The following is a 22,710-nucleotide window of genomic DNA, read 5'->3' as shown; positions in this document are numbered from 1 at the left end:
TTAAAGCTTGACAGTAGCATCAGGATGGTGAAAGAAAATCAAGTCTCCTAGGTAATTTACCTCTAGGATGGCTGAATTCTCAATTTAAAGTTTGGGTGATCAAGAGAATTATATTACTAACAACTGTTCAGAGAAACAAATTAAAATGAGGCTTGGAAATAGAAGGATTCAGGGTCAGGAGGCCCAAATCCTTGTTTTTCCACCAAATAGCTATTGATACCTCAATAAATCACATGGTATATTGTTTGCAAAAGTGGCTGCAGTAATTCTGCTCCCTAAATCCACCACATTGAGTAGTTAGCTCCCATGCTGACTTTGTGTTAGTCTTGTGCTTCACTTTGGCTAAAAGGAACAAGAGCAAATATGATGCAAGTAGAGACTTGAAAAGTGGGGAGAAGGAAGGGGTAGGGGCAATATATGGGTAGAGGATTAAGAGGCACTAAATACTATGCATAAAACAAGTTACCACGAAATATGATACAACACAGAGAATAGTCAATATTTTGTAATAACTATAAATGGAGAGTAATTTTTAAAAAATGTGAATCACTATATTGTACACCTGTAACTTATAAAATGTTGTACATCAATTATACCTCTTTAAAAAAAAATTGTTTTTAAAAGCACTGGCAAATTCAAGCCTTCCCTCTCCCAGATGTCTAAGACTCTGAAAGCACTGGTGAAGAAGCTTGGAATTGCCTGGATCATGAGATATATGCATCATAGTCACACCCATTGCCTATAGCCAATACTAACAGTAGCAACCAAAAGACACATGAGTGGTCATCTAGCTTATTCTACTTTAGCTGACCCCTAGTTGAATGCAGACAGACTCAGGAGACAGCTCAGCAAGGAACATCAGAACCAGCTCAAACTATATTTCTCTTCTTTTCAATTTCATTTCTTTTGTCCCTTGTCTGAATTTCATTTGCCTGGACTCTTTTTAAAGTGTAAATTATTTTCAGAGTTTTGATTCTAATGTATTTTAGGTAATGGCCTTATGCTTACAAAATTGTTTTGATTACTCTGAAATAAATACACATCTTGCTTACAATCTAGAATATTTTTCTAAATGTCTTGAGGGGCTCAAAAAACATGATTAGGTTCGATCCCTGGCCTTGCTCAGTGGGTTAAGGATCCGGCGTTGCCTTGAGCTGTGGTGTAGGTTGCAGACGCAGCTCGGATCCCGCATTGCTGTGGCTCTGGTGTAGGCCGGTGGCTACAGCTCTGATTAAACCCCTAGCCTGGGAACCTCCATATGCGGTGGGAAGTGGCCCTAGAAAAGGCAAAAAGACAAAAAAAAAAAAGAAAGAAAAGAAAAGAATCATAATAGTTTGTGAATTGGGGGTTATTGTTGTTTGAGTATTCTCTCTCCCTCTCTCTCTCTCCATATATGGGTGTGGAAAGTTTCAGAAGGTGGGTATTTAAAACATGATTTTTATCAACAATTTCCTTTTACTAGACCTAGTATATTTAATAGTTCTCTGATAGTATCTCTGAGTTAAAATTATAAGTAGCTTTAGTTCTTTCAGTCAAATTTTTTTGAATTACTTTTTCCTCCATAATTTCTTTCCTGGGACTTCCCAAGGGGCTCACAACATAATTTCTTTTCTGAGTCTTCAACATGCCAAACAGTTACCAAGATGTGGTTTATGCACTAAAATATAAAGCTTAATTTACTTCTCCCACACTTCATACTTTTTCCTTGTCTTCTTTGTTTTATAATTTGGAGTAATATTTTTAAATTTTTGAATATAAAGGTCAGTGGCAAAGATGGGGGAGTAGAAAGACCCTGAGCTCACCTCCTCCCGCAGGCACATCAAAATTACAATTACAAAGTAGCAGAAAAGATCTACAACTGAAGGTATCAAGAATCACGACAACCCTAGTGCCCATCAACAGACAAACTGATAAAGATGTGGCATATATATTCAAAATAATACTACTCAAGCCACCAAAAAACAAAAAAAGAAATTCTGCCATTTGCAGCAATGTGGATGGACCTAGAGAAAATTATGAATAGTGAAATAGGTCAGAAAAGACAAATAATGTACAATATCACTTATATGTGGAACTTAAAAAAATAATACAAAGGAATGTACATGCAGAAACAGAATCAAAGATATAGAAGACAAATTAGTGGTTATCAAAAGGGAAAGGGAAGAGGGGAGGGACAAATTAGGTGTATGGTATTAACAGACTCAAAATAGTGTGTATAAAATAAATAAGATGTATTGTATAGATAGCACAGGGACTTAAAGCCATTATCTTATAATGACATAATGGAGTACAATCTCGAAAAATAATGAATCACTACATTGTACACCTGAAAGTAACATAATATTTTAAATCAACTAGACTACAAAAAAATAAAAATGAAAAGAACAAACCCTGAGATGGGTAGAAGGGGCAGAGATAGGGTAGAGTCATACCCATACCCACAGCAAGTGAGCCACAGTTAGGAGGACTGTTACAATTGCAGAGGTTCACCGCATGAAGATGATTCATCCAGAACACTTGGCTTTGAAGGCCAGTGGTATGAATGTACAGTGTGGGGAATATAGTCAATGACTATGCAATATATTTTATACAGAGAAATATTATAATTAGACTTATCATGGTGATCATTTTGGAAAGTATAAAAATATTGAATCTCCATGTTGTATAAAAAGAACTGATGTAGTGGTATAGATCAATTATATTTCAAAAGTGAACATGCAAGCAAACAAACTCAAAGGAAAGGAGATCAGATTTGTGGTTACCAGAGGCGGGGCGGGGGGGGCTACAAGAGGGAGAATTGGATGAAATCAGTCCAAAGGTACAAACTTCTAATTTCAAGATGAATAAGTAGTAGGAATATAATGTACAACATGATAAATATAAGTGACATTGCTGTATGTTACATATGAAAATTGTTAAAAGAGTAAATCTTAAGAATTTCATTACAAGAAAAAATATTTTTTTCTATTTCTTTAATGTGGTATCTGTATGAGATGATAGATGTTCACTAAACTTATGATAATCATTTCACCATGTACACAAGTCAAATCATTATACTACACACCTTAAACTTATATAGTGCTCTGTGTTGACTATTTCTTGATAAAACTGGGAGAAGAAAAATGATCCTGTAAAAACTGAATGTCCATATGAAAAAGTAAAATGAATCTGAACACTCATATCATATAAAAAAGTGAAATCAAATTGGATCATAGATCTAAACTAAAATCTAAAACAACTAAACTTCCAGCAAAAAAACACAGGAGAAAATCTTAGTAACCTTGGTTTAAGCAAACAATTTCCTAATAGGACATAACAACATAAATTCTAAAAGAAAAACTGATGAATGACTTCATAAAAAGCAAAAACTTTTGGGAAGAAGAAAACTACAATGGTACCAAAGCAGAGACTTATTCTTTTTGATTGTGACTCTAAGTCATACATGGCAGACAATGAAAGTGTTATGTAAATATTGACGAACCTGCTAAAAACAATACCTAATGGATTTTTAAAATCTATTTAATTGAATACAATTTATCTTGCTTAGGAATGACTTTTGAAAATAATGCCTGTACTAGTCTGCAAATTTTTTCACCTGGCATCTATTTGAGACTTTAATAATTAGACTATAGACATGATCTCCTACTTTTCCTGAGTACTAATTAATATTTAAATGACATATGCTATATGGAAACGACAAGTAATGAGAAAGTCTTTTTACACGTACCTGATAACTTTGCAAATGACTATCTGTGCTAAAAATCACATCAATATTTGGGCTGAATTTCTGAAGTATATCAGATGAAATTGAATCATAAAGAAAAAAAAAATGGATCAGGTGTTGTCTTTCTGAGGCACTGGTGAAGGAGTGACTCCAAAGAAGTTTGAAGAGGAGTTCCCATCATGGCTCAGTGGTTAACGAATCTGACTAGGCACCATGAGGTTATGGGTTCGAACCCTGGCCTTGCTCAGTGGGTTAAGGATCCAGCGTTGCTGTGACCTGTGGTATAGGTCACAGATGTGGCTTGGATCTAATGTTGCTGTGGCTCTGGTGTAGGCTGGTGGCTACAGCTCTGATTAGACCCCTAGCCTGAGAACCTCCATATGCTGCAGGTGTGGCCCTAGAAAAGGCAAAAAAAAAAAAAAAGAAGTTCGAAGAAATTTTCTTGGGTTATAGCAATTTCTATATCTTGTTTGGGTAGTGGTTACACAGGTATACATATTTGGATAGTGGTTACACAGGTATATATAACAGATATATTCATCAAACTATATGCTCAAAATGTATGCGTAACTACTGCATGCAAATTATATCTCAATATGTTGCTTTCTTAAAATGTAAAAAAAAAAAACTGAACATAGGTAACACATAGTAGTTCATGAGTGAAAAATATTTTTGAAAATAATACTTCTTACCTGCCAAAATAACTTGTGGAGCAGGTAAACATCCATGTCAAATGCAACATTGAAGATAATTACTGGTGTAAATAGATCAAAAAATAAATGTGGTTCTATCCATTGTATGGCCTCTACATATTGTTGGACCTAATAACATAAAAACTTGTTATTTTCTCATTTATTCATTGGTCTATTAGCATGGAATATATGTCAGACACTCCTATCTCCAGCAAAATATAAAAAGATACATGACAATATAATAAGCGCTAAAGTTTTAACTATGTTGGACTTTCAAATTTTCCATCAGATCATTGCTAACTGGAGCAAAGGTTAAAGGAAATCTTTATGCCTATTTTATTCTTTTTAAAGAACAGATATAGGGGGCACATTGACATAAGTACTAAAGGATATGTAGGAAATTTTCAGACATATAAGAGAAAGAAAGAGATTTCAGGTAGATGGACCATGATACACAAAATCCACAAAGGAGTAAATAATCGGATCAAATTCTAGAAACTACATAATTAGCTATGGCTTATATAGACATGTATGGAAAAATAGTAAGGATAGAGACTAGTATGTTAATGCAGTTCATGACATAGTTAATGGGGCTTATCATAAAGTATTTTATTGATATTTGCAAAACCTATTATGGACATCTGTAACCAACCAGGACCCTAGGTGGCCTTCTTGGGACAGACCCCTCCCTCATATATCCTCTGCTTTAGTGCCTCTCTGAAGTTCCTAGATAACAGTATTTGATTCACAATTCCTGAGCTATTTTACTAGATGCTAAAACTATAAAATATTCAAGCTCTCTAAGCTCAGATTTCTTCTCCTGTAATGTAACCTATTGTGTATGCAGGTTTCATCTTGTCCTCTTTGCTTCTCCCTGTGGAGCTTATGGAACAGGGACAAGAAAATGCAGAGGAGTTCCTGCTGTAGCACAGTGGGTTAAGAATGTGACTGCAGTGGCTTGGTTGCTGTGGAGGTGCGGGTTCACTCCCTGGCCCAGTGCAGTGGGTTCTATCTGTCTTTGCTACAGCTGTGATGTAGGTCACAGCTGTAGCTTGGATTCAGTTCCTGGCCTGGGAACTTCCATATGCTGGGGGTGTGGAAAGAAAGAAAGAAAGAAAGAAAGAAAGAAAGAAAGAAAGAAAGAAAGAAAGAAAGAAAGAAAGAAAGAAAGAAAGAAAGGAAGGAAGGAAGGAAGGAAGGAAGGAAGGAAGGAAGGAAGGAAGGAAGAAGGAGAAAGAAAGAGAGAGAGAGAAGAAGGAAAGAAGAGAAGAAAGAAGAGAGAGAAAGAAAAGAGAAAGAAAGAAGAAGAAGAAAGACAAGAAAGAAACAAGAAGAAAGAAAGAAAGAAAGAAGAAGAAAGAAAGGAAAGGAAGGAAGGAAGAAGGAAGGAAGGAAGGGAAGGAAGGAGAGGGAGGGAGGGAGGGAGGAAGGAAGGAAGGAAGCAAGGAAAAGAAAGAGAGAAAGGAAGAAAGAAAGGAAGAAAGAAAATGCAGATACTCTGGCTTCTGCTGTTGCTGTGAGTTATAAAGTCCCATATCTTTTGCCAGGACCATGAAAATGTGGCAAGCTAACATATTAGACTGAAAGTTGAATAAAATCTTAAGTTTTTCACTGTTTGTGACATATGGGCTCTTCCTTTAAAGAGTTGTTGTTAAATACTAAGATTTCTAAGTACTTAAAATCACATTTATGTCAAAAATCATATGGCTATAAAACCTGTTCATGACAAATGAGGCTGTACTCTGCATCTGGTTTTTGTACAGATATGTGGTTTCCATTATGTTTTTTAACATCACTGGTTAAATTTCTTTGGGAAAGTCAATCATTTCCATACACATTTCCATTTACATACTGATAAAAACTAGGCAGGTATTGACAAACTATGGCTCCTGTGTGAAATCTAACTCATGCCTGATTTTGTAAATCCAGTATTACTGGAATACAGCCATGCCAATTTGCTTATGTATTGTCTCTGGCTAATTTTAAACTATAATGGCAGAGCTGAGTAGTTGTGACAGGGATCATATGGCCTGTATAATCTAAAACATTCATTATACGGCTTATTACAGAAAAAATTTTGCCACCAATCCCTGGGCTAGAAGACTATTTACTCTGTTAGTAATGCATTCTATATGACTTGTGGTAAGCATATTCTCTGTCCTCCACCTGCCTCCTGCTCTTCCCATGCTAACAGTGTAGTTGCCTTGACTATACAGTTTGCTTTGTTCCTCAATTCTAACTCTATGTAAGAGGTTCAATGTGGTTTCTTGATATATTTTAAGCCAGGGACACTTAGAGTGGCCTCTATTCTTATGAGAACCCCATGAAACATTGCTAAGGCAATAGACTGGTTCAATGTCAGAACTGTCTTACTATTAGAGTACTGTATCAGAAGCTCAAAGTCTCTCTGGGCTTCTATCCTGTTACTAATTTCTTGTCTAAGGTTTTGAACTTTGCTTAAATACCCAGCTATTCACACTCCCAGGAGCTGTACTCATATTGAATCAGGAGTACTGCATTTCAGACCTAGGCTCCATTTTGACTACAGTTAGCTGGATTTCAGCTCTTTCATGTCTGGTTCCTTTTTTATACACAGCTAATCTGATGTTAGCCACATCGCAAGCATCTATCAACTGGCAGAGCATGAGATATGTTTATAAATTTTCTTAAGCCATCTTTGTATTTGTATGAATCTTAGATACACTCAGATATATAAAAACATATTTAGTATACATACCAGGTCAGATGTAAAACTTAACATTTCAAAACTGCATCCAATTAAAAATAATATCACAGGGAGAGGAACAGGAAAGTCTTTCAAGTGTAGATTCAAAAATGCTGCAAAAATATGTCTTTATTGAAAAGCAATGAAATGCCACATTTATAGAACTTTGATATGATTTTTTTTTTTCTATTTGGACACACCTATGGCATGTGGAAGTTCCCAGGCTGGGCATCCAACCTGCACCACAGAATTGACCCAAGCTGCAGCAGTGACAAAACTGGATCCTTAACCTGCTGAGCCACAGGGGAGCTCCCTGATATGATTTATTAATACTAAGGACAATGAATACTGCTCCACCACTTACTTGTTATATTCCTGTAATTGAAACCCTCCCTTACACTTAAGCATGTAGAATCAGTATAATTGGTAATCCACTAAATTCATGCTTACTCCCATATTATTTAGATATATTATAGTTTACTCTTTAGTAAATATTGCTAGCAACCATTGGCTCTTGGGTTGCTAAAAAAAAATTTATAGAAATTTTGTACATGCTATAAATCAGATATTCATTTCTTTAGCAATCTTTCAATGAAGGATTAATAACAACTGAACTTACAGGAAATACCCTGGCTGATTCCCAAGATAACAATGAGGAATTAGAATAATAATTTAACAATGAGAAAAACTACCTATTTCTAATTACCTACTACCCATCAGAAAGCCTATAATGAATAATTAACTTTGTTTAACTTTGTTCAGCATTTTTTTCAAAGTGCAATGAGCAATAGCACAGCATTCCCTCAGCATAATGTTTTCTGATTCTTTGTAATACTATTCCTAATCAGGTCAAAGAATGCAAAAAAATGTGCTTTCTTTTGATATCTACAGGGTTCTTTTCTTCTCATAAAATCTGGGCGTAATTTATCATTTGGACAAAACCTAAGGGACCCCCAGCAAAATGATAAAAAGGAATTGAATCATCTAGAAAACCTATCACTTTAAAAATTCTTTGTCCAAGTGAAGAAAGCTGTGGGACAGCTATCTTTAAAGTATGAAGGAAGGAGTTCCCACTGCGGCTCAGCAATAATAAAACTGACCAGTATCCGGGTTTGGCCCTAAAAAGACACACACACACACACACACACACACACACACACACAAATAAAATATGGAGGAAACCATAGTTGATGATACTGCAGGTAACAGTAAAATCCCTAACCCTTGATTTTCTGCTTAACTGCTTCAGTTCTTCACATCGCACATCTAACAAAGGCCTAGCAAGTAAAAAAGTATGAATACTTTGATCTCACCCAAGGTTAAGAACGTGGGTCAGATTCGCCATGTTTCTTCTCAGGGGCAAATTACTGTTGGAGTCATTTGATTGAAAAACTTGGGATACAGGTATGAATTTAGAAACAAAAATCTAATTTCCTATTATTGCTACTTTCCTTAATTCTATATGATGACATTTACAAAATATATCCACAGCATACACTTAAAAAGAATTATACCTACCTCCGACTGTACAGATCAAAGACAATATTAGAATGATTTCAGGGAGTTCCTTAGAATTTGTCATGAACGTATTAATCCTGATAAATTCCTGCCATGTGCTAGTAAATCCTTTTTTAAATAAAGTGGCATTCGAAGCAGGGGAATCCATCCTGTTGTTTCTCACAGGCTGTCTGAATCCAAATCTTATGACTCTCTGCAAACTCACCTAAGATCAAAGGAAGGTAAAATTTGCCTTTTGATAGACTTCTAAAGCTTCTCTTAAAAAATGCATAAAAACCCTATATCTCGGAGTTCCCATCGTGGCTCAGGGTTTAATGAATCCGACTAGGAACCATAAGGTTGCGGGTTTGATCCCTGGCCTTGCTCAGTGGGTTAAGGATCCAGCATTGCTGTGACTTGTGGTGTAGGTGGCAGACGTGACTCAGATCCCGCATTGCTGTGGCTCTGGCTTAGGCCGGAGGCTACAGCTCCGATTAGACTCCTAGCCTGGGAACCTCCAAATGCCGCAGAAGTCCCGGAAAAGGCAAAAAGACAAAAAACAAAAAAAAAGCAAAAAACAAAAAAACACCCCTATATCTCTCCTTAGTTATTTCTAGTGATTTTTGAGGCTCTGCCATATTATGGATGCCTCCCTCTTCTATGATGTTTTCTATTTAAATGAAATAGAAAAGATTCAACCCCAAGTGCTAGAAACTAGCCAGTGTCATTCTGTGACCTTATGATGCCAAGCACTACTCAGCTATTACTATCCAGTATCTACCCCCACCGAAAAGAGAACTTTTTCCTCTAACCAGTCATCAGAACCACAAGCTGGCGCAGGTTACTTAGCTCTAGAGACAACCACTGGGCGATTTGCCCTCAGCTTATCTGAACCTCTGGAAGCATGTTCTGGCAACAATTCCAAAGTGGGAGATAGTAGCAGGAAAAAAATATTCTGCTCTCTTTTGTTGTTCCATGAAGACAGAAATTAATAGACCATGATTATGTTCAATAATAGCCTTCTTTCATCTCCTTTGAGACACTGATGGGTCAGGTTTTGTCCAAATTTTATATATATTTTATAGCCCAGGAACCTAAGAAAAATATTGAAAACAAATGATTTAAAATGGGGGTGAGGGAAGTTCCTGTTGTGGCACAGTAGTTAACAAATCCAACTAGGAACCTCTGAGGTTGTGGGTTTGATCCCTGGCCTCACTCAGTGGGTTAAAGATCCAGCGTTGCCGTGAGTTGTGGTGTAGGTCGCAGATGAGGCTCGGATCTCACATTGCTGTGGCTATGGAGTAGGCCAGCAGCTACAGCTCCAACTGGACCCCTAGCCTGGGAACCTCCAGATGCTGCAGGTGTGGCGCTAAAAAAGACAAAAAATAAAAAAATAAAAAATAAATAGGGGGGAAATTCCCATGTGGCTCAGCGGTAACAAGCTTGACTAGTATCCATGAGGATGAGAGTTCAATCCCTGGCTTCTCTCAGTGGGTTAAATGATCCGGCATTGCTGTGAGGTATGGTATAGGTTGCAGACACAACTTGGATCAGAGTTGCCGTGGCTGTGGTGTAAGCCGGCAGCTGTAGCTCTGATTTAACCCCTAGCCCGGGAACCTCCACATGCCACGGGGACAGCTCTAAATAAATAAATAAAATAGGGGGGTTGTTACTTGTTCCCGTTGTTACTTTTTGGAAGAGGAACCACAGGGCTATGATGCGTCTTGGTTGGAGGAAATAGGTAATTAGCTGCTGTATGCCAATCCCCACTTGCTTTCCATGTGAGGAAAGTTTTGCATAGCGGTCTTCAACTTCAAGCAGGGAATTCTTCCAGTTCTGTCTCTCATAATGTTTACTTAACATTTTCTAGTGTCTGCTATTAGCATCTCATCTGGCCACCTTGCTAAGCAATCAGTTATTACTAAACTTCCTCTCATAATTCAGCCAATGTCTTTTTTTCAGTTTCATACTTCATATACATAGGCTTTCTTATATGCTCCTTTTTGATTATAAAATAATTTCAAAGAAAAATAAATGAATACATGCCTATTGATAACATTTTGGAAATAAATATGTAAAACATTTCAAAAGCAGAAAAAAAATTATGCATTTCATGTCATCTAGTTCTCTTACATGTTTTATTTACATAGTTGGGTTCATCCTTATAAAATTATTCTTTAAGCTTTTCACCAGTTGGTATCATATCACCAGCATCAGAGAGTATTGCAAACACAGTTTACAGATGTTGTATTGTCTTAGCACTGAGGTAAAAGTGCCAACTCTGTGGTCAGATTGCCTGCGTGCAAAGGCCTGATGGTCTGCTGTTTGCAAGGTGAAAGACTCTGGGCAACTTGCTGTTGACCTTAGTTTTCTAATCTGTATAGTTTCCTAGTCTGTGTAATTTCTCTCCCTGTATTTATAATTGTATTTAGAATTATCTTGGGAGCTACGATTATACTGGTGTCTGAGTCTTTTCCTCAGGGATTCCTATTTAAATCAGTCCAGGTGGCAGACTGGTCTCCCCAGGCGATTTTAATATGAAGCTAAGGTTAGCAACCACTGCAGTTCACCCAGTTCAAAGGCAGCATTGCTCACTTCTTTTTCAAACACAGCATTTTTTCAATATTCTTGAATCAGGTTTTTTGAGAGAGGGTATCAATGCGCTTCCAGAAAAGACCCCAGAAACACATCTGTAGTTGACAAGTTTGGTTTATTATACATCTCAGTGAGGGAGAACATTCACCCTGGGGAACCGTGTGCCTGTGTGCATCCGTGTGTGTGTGTGTGTGTGTGTGTATGTGTGTGTGTGTTTGTGTGTGTGGAAGGGACAAGGGCAGGGGTTTAGAAAAAAGATGTTAGAAAAAACTAATTATGGAGCTGGGTAATTTTGGAGAGGGTCTAAGGAAGTGAGCATTTACTACAACACAGGTGCTGTCAGAAAGCAAGAACAATTCTGTGATTAGGTATCTCAATAAATCTATAGGGAAAGCAGACTAGAACAGGGATAAATCTGTGATAAGTACAGAAGCAGCAGCCCCTCACTTTAGATGAGGGATGGGATATTTGGTACTGTGTGTCTTGCATGGTGACATGTTTTTGCCTCAATTTATCATGGTCCTGGAGTGACTGCATCTGATGTAGATAGATGTTCTGTGAGATTGTCCAACACAGAAGCACTGCGAGCATCAGTCCAGCTTGTGGTAATGCTGAGGGAGACTTAGCTCTGAGTGTCAGACCACTTCCCTGATGTCCAGGGGTTGCTTTGTTTGTATGTTTTGTTTTTCCTCAAAGGATTTCTATATTCCTTAGTCTTACTTTGACATGTCAAAAACTGGAAGTAGACCAGGGCCTCTTTTTTTTTTTTGTCTTTTTGCCATTTCTTGGGCCGCTCCCGTGGCATATGAGAGGTTCCCAGGCTAGGGGGCTAATCAGAGCTGTAGCCACCGGCCTACACCAGAGCCACAGCAACACGGGATCCAAGCTATGTCTGCTACCTGTACCACAGCTCACCGCAAGGCTGGATCCTTAACCCAGTGAGCAAGGGCAGGGATCGAACCCGCAACCTCATGGTTCCTAGTCAGATTCGTTAACCACTGTGCCATGACGGGAACTCCCCAGGGCCTCTTGATAGTAATAGAAATGCTAGAGCAGAACAAGCTCAGCTATCTATCTAAGACAGAGATTCTCAACCTTGGTTACATATTGGAATCACTGAGAGAGTTTAAAAAATAGATGCCTGGGTAGCACCTCAGAAGTTAATTGTTCTAGGGTGCAGCCTGGGTATTGTGGACCTTAAAAGCATCCCAGTGATTCTAATGATAAGCCATTATTTAGAAGCACTCCTCAAGGAGAAATCTGTGCCATTCAGGAAGAACATTGTGATAGACTGGTGGTATTTCTCTCAGTAACAAACTGTTTAGGAAAATACAGTCGATTTCACTTATTAATTTTTCCACTATTACTCTAGGACTAAGCATCCTGGAACAAACCAGACTGACCAAAAAAGTCATAGTTAGACATTCCTTTATGCTCTCAGAATTTAATACAGTTAAGAAACTATTGTTTTCCAAACTAAAAGTGAGGATCCAAATGATTTTCTCATTTCTAGAAGGTTCTCTGAAAACTTTAATGTGTTTACACATTCAGTCCTAATAAATCCCTTTCACAAAAGAATAAAATTACTCCAAATTTAATTATCCTTTATCTCTTGAACTTGATCATATATATCAAGTTCAACAGAATTTCACAGTCTGGCTGTGAATATGTGAAAAATACTCAGTTTGGTTTCTTCAACCTCTACTCTAAATTCTCCTAACAGATCTTTCTCCCAAGAAGTGATCTTATATTAAGTTACCACATAAACGCAAATGTTACTCTAGTTTGATACTTTAAAAGATATGGGTAAAGAAGTAGCAGTTTAGATTAAACAGATTTTCAATATAATTAAAACTTTTCTTCAGATTACACTGACTTTTGACAATTTTGAATAAGTTTATGAGTCCATGTCTCATTAAGAAAAAAATATTGGTTTGTCTTGAAAGTGCCGCATAGGTTTCCTGCATTAATTTTTTTAGTAAATTAGCTAATGCCTCCAATTTCTTTATGTGTGTAGTTAAAAACTGTCATCTCAAAAATGGCATGTGGATATGTCCTCCACATGGGCCAGCTTTGGGAAATTCTCTTTCTGAGGGAGTGAATTCACTCTGTCCCCAAAAATGGGAAATCTTTCTTCCTTTTAATCACTACATTTTACTGGAATTAGGTGACAGAAGTATCCTGAAAAGGGCGCTGTGGGCTCCCAGTAATCTTCACTAGCTGCAAAGTGCTTAATGATTTATGACAGATAAAGAACTGGGGTTGGATTGTCTTAGAAAACTCTCCTACCACACAGCACAGCAGCGTCTTACTCACAGACTCTGAAGGTGGGCAATCAGCTGTCCTCTAACGCTTCTTCACTCAGAATGAGCCCTTCCTCCCTCTCAGCTTCGTACACCTGAGGGAATTCACCGTGGCACCATCCTGCTTTCCTCTCAGGGCTTCAAAAGGCAAAGGGAACAAACACCGGGCAGGTGAGCAGTTGGAAGTTGATATGGGAAGTGTAATGGAGGAGCGGCAGGGACCGAGGGGCAGAAATTCAGACTGAGAAGCTGGTTGATCAACAAAGTTCTTGATTGGCTCCATAGGAAAGGTAGAAACTACAAGAAGGAATGGCTGGCTGAATCTGTAGCTGGAATACTGAGGAGTGCTTGTTCCTCTCTAATGAGAGGCTGAGAAAGAAAGTACCAGAGGAGAACAACTTCCTGAAGGGGAGGCTAGAGGAGGACTCACCATCCACAGCTTCGGGAGGAGCATCGTGTAATATGTAAGTGATAAGCTAAAGCTAATTAACCTTTCACCCCAGAATAGCCACAACCAACTGCAACCTTACTGACAGTTACTTGCTGTAAGCCCCGCCCCTGGTCTTCACCTATTGGCTTTGGATTTGCAACCCCCGATTTGATTGGCTGACAAAATACAGTCCTAGACGGTGCTCTCAAGCATTGCTGCCCTTGCACATATATGGCAAACTTTGAAGTCTTAAGGCCCTGGTTTGTTTGTTTTAAATAAACAAGACTGGAAAGCAACCTCTAGAAATTGTATTGTTATACCAATTTAAAGCATAGGAACAGTAGATTTCTGGCAAAGATCCAATGGACACTGTTTTTCCAGAATTCTAGTAGGAGTGAGTTTCCTGGATAAGGTAGAATGATAGAGATGTTGCAACATGAGGATGTGGGTTGCTAGGAGGTCTTTGTGTATGTGTGTATGTGTGAGAGAGAGAGAGAGAAACTATTCTAGCCATGTAGGAGAATGCAATCAAGACAAACAGGCAAGGCAGATTTTAGCTTCTGATTCCTTTATCTGAGGAAATTTTTAGGAGTAATGATAGACTCATTTCTTTTTCTAAACATAATAAGAAAAGGATATTTTCATTGCAACTACTTAGTAACATTATCAAGAGACAATTTTTTGAACTTCGATTTTAATTTTTTGACCAGGCCCACAACATGTAGAATCTCCCCAGCCAGGGATTGAAGGCTGCACCACAGAAGCAACCTGCGCCACTGCAGTGACAATGCCAGATCCTTAACTTGCTGTGCCGCAAGAGAACTCCTGAGCCATTTTTTGTATTCCCACTCTCATCATAAATATGTGGGGAGAAAATTTGTAATGATTTTGAAATATAGGTGCTTATTTGGCATATGTGATTCTTCTTTATAATTCTACTCGTACCAAGCCTCTGAAGCCGTTTTGATGGCTACGAAAATGAATGTGCAGAGCAGAGAGTTCAGAGAGTGGGGAAATGAAAGGTGAACCCATTAGATGGAAGTAAAAGCTAAAGAATCACTGATCAGATGACTCTCCTGGCTGTCAGAGAAGCATTCAGAGCCTTCAGATGTGGACTTGTAGTGACCACAATATAATAGACTTTGTTGAAGGAAATTATCTTCACAAAGTTGATAAGGTAAATCCACTTGGGGGATGGTCAGTCAAAGGAAACTAAGTAAGACTTTTAAAAGTGATAAAGTTTGCATATTGTTTTAATGAAATAAAAGTTAAGACTTTTTTCTGAGTATAACATTTAGATGGAAATATTAACTATCACAGACAAGGTGCTTTCTATTAGAGCTAGAATTAAATTAGTAAATAAAGCAATCACTGTTTCTATTGACTTGTGAGAAAGATATTGACCTTTATTTTAAAGTTACTTTATTTTAATTTTTGTTGTTTCATCTTTTTCTTAAGTCCCACTTAATTCTACCCCAATAACAGCAAGGAACAGGTAACCATATTGGTTTATTTTTTCTTTTCTTTGACTTATTTGGGTGGAGTTCAGTGGAAAACAAATAGTCATGGTTTGCTTCTATAGTATCAACTATGAATGATCATATAAAATTCCCTCTTAGAATGTTTTTGCTGCTGTGTCCCATGGGTTTTGGATTTTTTTTTTTTTTTTTAAGGGCTGCACCCATGGCATATGGAAGTTCCCAGGCTAGGGGTTGAACAGGAGCTACAGCTGCAGGCCTATGCCACAGCTACAGAAATGCAGGATTTGAGCCATATCTGCAACCTACACCACAGCTCACAGCAATGCCAGATCCTTAACCCAGGCCAGGGATTTATTTACTTTATTTTATTTTATTTTTGTCTTTTTCTAGCGTCGATTCCTGCGGCATATGGAGGTTCCCAGGCTAGGGGTCCAATTGGAGCTGTAGCCGCCGGCCTATGCCAGAACCACAGCAACTCGGGATCTGAGCTGCGTCTGCAACCTACACCACATCTCACGGCAACATGGGATCCTTAACCCGCTGAGCAAGGCCAGGGATTGAACCCACAACCTCATAGTTCCTAGTCGGATTCGTTAACCACTGGGCCACGACTTAAACCCTTGTCCTCATGGATCCTAGTGGGTTGGTTACCACTAAGCCATGATGGGAACTCCTTGGATAATTTTTGTCTCCAGATATTTTTTGATTTCTTCAGGGATCCATTGGTTGTTTAGTATCATATATATTAGCCTCCACATATTCTTGGTTGTGCTTTTTGTTTTGTTTTGTTTTTTTGTTTTTTGTATTTGATTTCTAATCTTAAGGCATTGTGGTCAGAAAAGATGCTTGTTATGATTTTAATTTTCTTACATTGACTGAGACTAGTTTGTGTCCCAGAAAGTGATCTATTCTGGAGAATATTCCATGGACAGTTGAAAATAATGAGTATTCTGTTGCTTTTGGACAGAATGTTCTACAGAGTTCTATTAAATCAATCTGGCTAAAGTGTCATTTAAAACAAGCATTTACTTATTGATTTTCTGTCTGGATGATTTATCCATTGATGTAAGTGGGGTGTTAAAGTTCCCTACTATTATTATGTAGAACATTTTCTCATGTCTATAAATTTTGCCTTATGTATTTAGGGGTTCCCATGTTGGATGCATGTATATTTACAATTTTTTTAATATTCTTAGCCCGATCCTTTGATCATTATGTAAGGTACTTCTTTGTCTCTTGTTACAGTCTTTATTTTAATATCTATGTTATCCGATGTAATTATTGCTACCCTGGTTTTCTTTTCATTTCAGTTTGCATGGAATTTCTTTTTCCAACCCCTCACCTTCAGCTTATAGGTGTTTTTAGTTGTACAGTGTGTCTCATGGTGGCAGCATATATACATACTTCGGTTTTGTATTCATGCAGCCACCTTGTCTTTTAATTGGAGCATTAAGTCCATTTATAGTTAAAGTAATTATTAATAGACATGTACTTATTGTCATTTTGTTCATTGTTTTGGGGTTGTTTTGTTGTTCTTTTGTCTTCTTTTGCTCTCATTCCTTATGCTTTGATGGTCATCTTTAGGGTCTGGTTTGGATTCCTTTCTTTTTTGTATGTGTTTATCTACTATAATTTTTGTTTTTTAGTTATCATGAGGTTTATATATAGCAATATATATATGTGCACATGGTTAAGTTGCTTATCTTTTAAATTCAAATGCACTTTATTTTTATTTTTGGGCTGCACCCACAGCATGCAGAAGGTCCCAGGCCAGAGATCAAACCCATGTCACAGCAGTGACAACACTGGATCCTTAAGTGCCTGAGCCACTAGGGAACTCATCAAAAGCATTTTAACAACTCTGCATTTTTCCTCACCATGCTTGCTGATTTTGACATATTTTACATCTGTTTTTGTGTGTGTGTACCTCTTAACTACTTGTGGTGGATATGGATAATTTTACTACCTTTGTCTTTTAACCTTCCTTATACATTTATATGTTGTTGATTTACTGCCTTTACTGTATATTTGCCTTAACCAATGAAATTTTTACTTTTGAAATTGGCCTGTAAGTTTTTATATTTCTAGTTGTGACTTTCTTTTATTGCTTAGAAAAGTCCATTAAATATTTATTGTCAAGCTGGTTCATGATGCTGAACTCTTAAGTTTTTCTTGTCTATAAAACCTTTGATCTCTCCATTGACTCTGAATGAAATACTTGCTAGGTAGAGTATCTTATTTGTAGGTTTTCCCCCTTCATCCCTTTAAATATATCATGCCACTCCCTTCTGGCCTGCAGAGTTTCTGCTGAAAAGTCTGCTGGAAAAAAAAATGGAGTTCCTGTTGTGGCTTAGTGGCTACTAGTATCCATGAGGATGAGGGTTCAATCCCTGGCCCTAATCAGTGGATTAAGTATCCAGCATTGCCATGGCTGTGGGGTAGGCCAGCAGCTACAGGTCCAATTCAACCCCTAGCCCGCAAACCTCCATGTGCCTTGAGCGTGGCCCTAAAAAGACAAAAGACAAACAAACAAAAGTCTGCTGACAGTCTTATGGGAGTTCCCTTGTTTGTAACATGTTGCTTTTCCTTTGTTGCTTTTAATATTCTTTCTTTATTTTTGCCATTTAACTTACAATGTGTTTTCTTTGTGTTTCTCTTTGGGTCAGTCCTACTTGGGATTCTCTGTCCTTTCTGGACCTGGATATCTGCTTCCTTTCCCAGGTTAGGGATGTTTTCAGCCATTATGTCTTCAACTATGTCCTCTGTCCCTTTTTTCCCTCTCTTCTCCTTCTGGGACCCATTTTATGCAAATTCTAGTATGCTTGATGTTCTTTCAGAGGCCTCCTAACCTATCATCATTTCTTTTTGTTCTTTTTTTTTCCTTTTCAGCATCAGTGATTTCCACTATTTTGTCCTCCAGCTCACTGATTCATTCTACTATATTATCTAATCTAATGTTGACTGCTTCTAGTTTATTTTTTATTTCATTATCATATTCTTTAACTCTGTTTGATTCTTCTTTATATCTTCTGACTCTTTGTTAAACTTCTCACTGTATTTGTCTACTTTTCTTCCACGTTCTTTGAGCATCTTTATGATCACTACCTTGGACTCTTTATTAGGTTAGTTGCCTGTCTTCACTTCACTTGATTCTTCTTTTTGTGTTTTTTATCATTAGGATTATTTCATCTGTGGCCTCATTTTGCCTAATTTACTTTTTTAAAAAATCTACATATTTGGTAGGTTGGTTACATATCCTGACCTTGAAGAAATGGCCTTATGTAGGAGATGTCCTATGCCACCCAGCAGCACACTTCCCTTTGGTCACCAGAGATATATGCTCTAGAGGTACTCCCTATCTGGGCTATATGTGTCCTTCTGCTATGTCAGGATGACCTATAGGTGGTATGCTGGATATGACTGGCCCCTGGTTTCATTGGTTGCAGACTTTCCTTGCAAGGAGGCTCCAGGCCACTAGAGGGCAAGATCAGGTCACAAGATTGCTGGCTGCAATGCCCCAGGAGGTCCTCATGTAGTGCCAGTCTATTGGTGCACAGAGATCAGTCCAGGAGTGGTGTGATGCTAGCAGTCCCCCATCTATTGGCTTGCTAGTGGGTAGGTTTGATTCTTAATGTGGCTGACTATTGGGTTCAGTTGTCCAAGTTGTCTTGGATCTGGGCTGGGGCCAGGGGACCCCAGGGATGGAGCTGCTGCTGGGTAGATGAAGTTGGGTTCCCAAGTCTCTAACCATAGGATGCTGAAAGTCTCAGCTGGAATAGGCCTGCTGGTAAGAAGGGCTGGTTTCTGACATGGCTGGCTGCAGTATCTGTCATGTTCTGAGCTGGTGTTGCCTGCTGATGGGTGAGACCAGATCCTGGGGGTCGGGGGGTGGCTGCAAATCATCTGAGGCCCAGGAACTGATGCCTCCTGGTGGGTGAGGCTGGTCCTAGGACTACTGCAAGCTAAGTAGTGGGTAGAACTGTGTCTCAGGGTCTCTGACTGCAGAACTTTGGGTTCCAGGGGTAATGCTAGTGTACTGTTGTTTAGGGCCAGATCCAGGGACCTGTGATGGACAGGGACAGATCCCGAAGCAGCTGTGGGCTCAGGGTTATTAGAGCAGGGGGCCTACTGGTAGGTGGGGCTGTGTCTCAACTCAGCCATTTGTTTGTCTTAAGGTGTCCCAGTGCTGGTGACTACAGGCTGATGGGTGAGTCTGGGTCCTGGCACTAATAAACTAGAGGCAGGATTCCAAAATGGCACTTGTTAGCACTAGCGTCCATGTGGCAGAATGAGCTTCCCAAAATCACTGCTGCCAGTGTTTATGTCCTGGGACAAACCCCAGCTACATTCTACCTCTCCAAGAAGCTCTTCAAGATCAGTACATTGGTCTGACCCAGACTTCTTTCAAAATACTGCTTCTTCCCTGGTTTCTAGAGCATGTGAGGGTCTATATGTGCCATTGAGGTGTGGAGTCTCTATCTCCCACAGCCCTTTGGCTCTCCCGAAAGCAAGTCCTACTGGCCTTCAAAGCCAAATGTTATGGAGGACTCATCTTCCTGGTACAGCACCACAGGGTGAGGAGCCCAATTTAGATCTTGGAGCCCTTGTTCCTTTGGGAGAACCTCTGAAATTGTAATTATCCTCCTTCTGTGGGTTGCCCACACCAGGGGTGGGGATCTTGACTACACCATATTTCCATTCCTCCAACCCATATCATTGTGGTTCCTTCTTTATATCTTTGGTTGTGGAAGATATTTTCTGGTAGTCTTTCAGTTTTTTTGCATCAGTAGTTTCTCTGTAAATAGCCATAATTTTGCTGTGCCTGTGGGAGAGGTGAGCTCAGGGTCTTTGTACTCCTCCATGCTGGCCACTCATCTTAGCATTTTTAATATGCCTCTAATCTCTGTGGGTTTTGATAAAAAAATGGCTGTTAATGTTATTGAAAAACCTTTGTATATATGAATTTCTCTCTCTCTTGCTACTTCCAAGATTGTCTTTGATTATGTTTGATTATGACATGTCTTTGTGTGGATCTTTTTGTATTTTTTCTAAGTAGAGTTTGCTGATCTTCTTGGATATATAGGCTAACTTTTAAAAATTAAATTTGGAGGAGTTCCTGTCATGGCGCAGTGGTTAATGAATCCAACTAGAAACTATGAGGTTGCAGGTTTGATCCCTGGCCTTGCTCAGTGGGTTAAGGATCTGGTGTTGCTTTGAGCTGTGTCGTGGGTCACAGACACGGCTTGGATCCCTCATTGCTGTGGCTCTGGCATAGGCCGGTGTCTACAGCTCTGATTAGACCCCTAGCCTGGGAATCTCCATATGCCTTGGGAAGCAGCCCTAGAAAAGGGCAAAAAGACAAATAAATCAATAAATAAATAAAAATCAAATTTGAAGTTTTTAGGCATTATTTTTGAAATATTCTTTCTATCCCCTTTCTGTCTGCCCTCTCCTTCTGGGACTGTCATTATGAGTATGATGGTGCTCAGACAGTGTACCACAGGTCTCTGAGGTCCTGTTCATTTTTCTTCAGTCTTTTGCCTTTCTGATTTTCAGACTAGATAATATTAATTGATCTATCTCCAAGTTCATTGATTCTAACTTCTGCCTCCTCGAACCAGTTATTGAGCCCTTATAGTGAATTTTTCATTTCAGTTACTATACTTTCCTAATCCAAAATTTATATACATTCCTTTTCTCATTTTGTATCCCTTTACTAATATCTTATTTTTAGTGATACATCACTCTTAAATATCTTCATTCTTTAGACATAATTTCCACTGGAGTAATTTGCTGGGATCCCAGCAATTCTTTAAAATTACAATGCTTATATTCACATCTTGATAACTCATAATGAAAGAATCAGGGGTGAAATTTTTACCTCAATAGAACTTCCTGTCCCCCAACACAGCAGCAGTACTTCTCACTGACTCAGAGTTTGTTGGTCATCTGATCCTAATACCTTTTATTCACAATGAGTTCTCTGTCTGTCTTAGGAATGGCTTCCAAAACCAGAGGTAGTATATTCATAGTATCGGTTTTCATTTCTCTTTGAAAACTGAATTTTCTTTCTCATTAACAAAGGCAACAGTTCTCAGGTGGGTAGTGGACTTAGCATGTGGGCTTAGAAGGTAAAATTTAGAGGAATGGTTTGTCTTAAGAGAGTTCATGGAAGAAATACCTCCAATACTTAGAGTCATAGGAAAGAGGTGAATATTGGTATCTGGGGTGGGGGATGGCGACCATCCATGCCAATAGAGGCTTTTGTTTTCCTGAGACAGGAGCAGAGGGAGAAGTTATAAGAGGAGGAGGCAATTTTTATAGGGATATATGAACGACAAAATAGAAAAGAGATAGCTTAGTGCCTAAAATGTGTTCTGTGTATGTACATATTGGTATGTTTTTTTTGGGGGGGGCACTGTGTGGGAGGGGGGATATAGGGCTATGTGTGTACTAACTGGAGGCTGGTTAAAGATCTCACTCCTGAGAAGCTAGGTCCAACTGCTATTCTTTGAGAACCATGTTTGCCCCACCCAAGTCCTGTCCTTTGTTTCAATTCTCCACCCCAGGTGGGTTTGGCTAATTAGGTGTATTTCTGGGCAATTCTGGGTAGAGATCACTACTGGCAACTTGTAAAAGAAGACATACAGTCCAGAAGAAACTAATCATTAAACCAGCAATAATGGAAGTGCTGGAGGAAAAAAATGTCCTCACCTCAAAGGAATTGTTCATGTTAAATTATGCAGTGAACTGGTAAAGAATGAGCACTGCTTTTCTAGGATTCCAGCAGGAGGAAGACATTCTGGGGAAGCTGGCATGAGTTCATGTGCATAAAATGTCAATAAGCAGGTGGCTGGGTTTGAATTTAAGGGAGAAAGAAAAGAAACCAAAAGCACAAGGCAAGGAGTACTTTTCCTCTGTTTAAAAATATATGTATATAAAGATAAATTTATAGGAAGATGAAAGTGATTTATGACTTTTTTTCATTTTAATTCCTAAATAGTATTTACTTTGAAAATGCTTAACGATCTTACAGGAAACATATTTTTTATTTTTCCCACTCCAGTTCTTGTTGAGGAGATGGATTTTAGGAATTTAGATGTCAGGAGGGGTGATTTTTAGAAATAGCATACCCCTGTGAAAAGAGGTCTTTTCACTTGATCTCATTGTGGATAAACCAGTTCGATATGCATTATGTACAAAATAACAGGACATAAAAGACTGGGAAAAGGTTAGTAACACTCCTAAAAGAGAGCTAAAATT

The 22,710-nt window shown here is 38.5% G+C and overlaps 1 protein-coding gene across 1 annotated transcript in view; it reads right to left on the bottom strand.

The window, feature by feature from the left end:
* The window catches only part of SLC9C1 (solute carrier family 9 member C1), an 89,896-nt gene extending 81,089 nt beyond the window's left edge, over positions 1-8,807 (bottom strand). The window contains exons 1-3 of the mRNA XM_047752916.1: positions 8,660-8,807; positions 7,154-7,254; positions 4,417-4,545 (exon numbers count right to left, since the gene is read on the bottom strand). Of these exons, the coding sequence (XP_047608872.1) occupies positions 4,417-4,545; positions 7,154-7,254; positions 8,660-8,807 (378 nt within the window). The remainder of the gene's footprint in view (positions 1-4,416; positions 4,546-7,153; positions 7,255-8,659) is intronic.
* Positions 8,808-22,710: the final 13,903 nt, after the last annotated feature.

This window comes from Phacochoerus africanus, chromosome 1 (assembly GCF_016906955.1).
Source record: "Phacochoerus africanus isolate WHEZ1 chromosome 1, ROS_Pafr_v1, whole genome shotgun sequence".
NCBI classification, from domain to species: Eukaryota; Metazoa; Chordata; class Mammalia; order Artiodactyla; family Suidae; genus Phacochoerus; species Phacochoerus africanus.
Note: the sequence above shows the minus strand (reverse complement) of the source record. Positions and strands in the feature narration are given on the sequence as shown.